Source organism: Plasmopara halstedii (assembly GCF_900000015.1).
Source record: "Plasmopara halstedii genome assembly, contig: Scaffold_323, whole genome shotgun sequence".
NCBI lineage: Eukaryota > Oomycota > Peronosporomycetes > Peronosporales > Peronosporaceae > Plasmopara > Plasmopara halstedii.
Window position 1 is genome coordinate 1,133,403 of NW_020187244.1, and position 469 is coordinate 1,133,871.

At 44.8% G+C, this 469-nt stretch overlaps 1 protein-coding gene across 1 annotated transcript in view; it reads right to left on the reverse strand.

Annotated features, from left to right (window-relative positions):
- The window catches only part of PHALS_08713 (hypothetical protein PHYSODRAFT_299370), a gene marked incomplete at both ends in the record, with an annotated part of 347 nt that extends 77 nt beyond the window's left edge, over positions 1 to 270 (reverse strand). Inside the window, one exon of the mRNA XM_024724112.1 lies at positions 7 to 270. Coding sequence (XP_024575022.1) covers positions 7 to 270 — 264 coding nt within the window. The remainder of the gene's footprint in view (positions 1 to 6) is intronic.
- Positions 271 to 469: the final 199 nt, after the last annotated feature.

A 469-nucleotide genomic window follows, 5' to 3' on the forward strand; every position in this document is an offset into this window, starting at 1 on the left:
CGTTACGTGTCCTTTCATCTCCACCAGACGATCCTTTTCTGAACAATAGCCCCCTGATGGACACACGAGATGCGCTGGCGTTTTGCTTAGGACTTCAACATCTTTATTGCTTTTGTAAGTTGTCCACTCTGCGCTATCCGCATCATTAGCACGTAGTATATGCTGCAATCCAGTCTGAGAAAGCGTGGCATAGTAGACTTTCATCAATTGATTATCGCGGTGACTTGTGTGGCCCATAATTTTGTCTAGATCTTCCAATGATACAGGCATTGCAATATCCTGTCGCTGCGAAGCCCCGACTCCTTTCGCTCCTTCATTACTTTTACTTTTCAGCCCAGTCACAATTTCATGTGTTTTATCTTCAAATTCCTCTAGAATCTCTTTCGGATATGCAGCATTCTTGGATGTTTTAAGCCGTCTTTTCGGCCGAGGTTTGACTGGTGAAGCTGAGTTCGTGGAAGCAGACGTT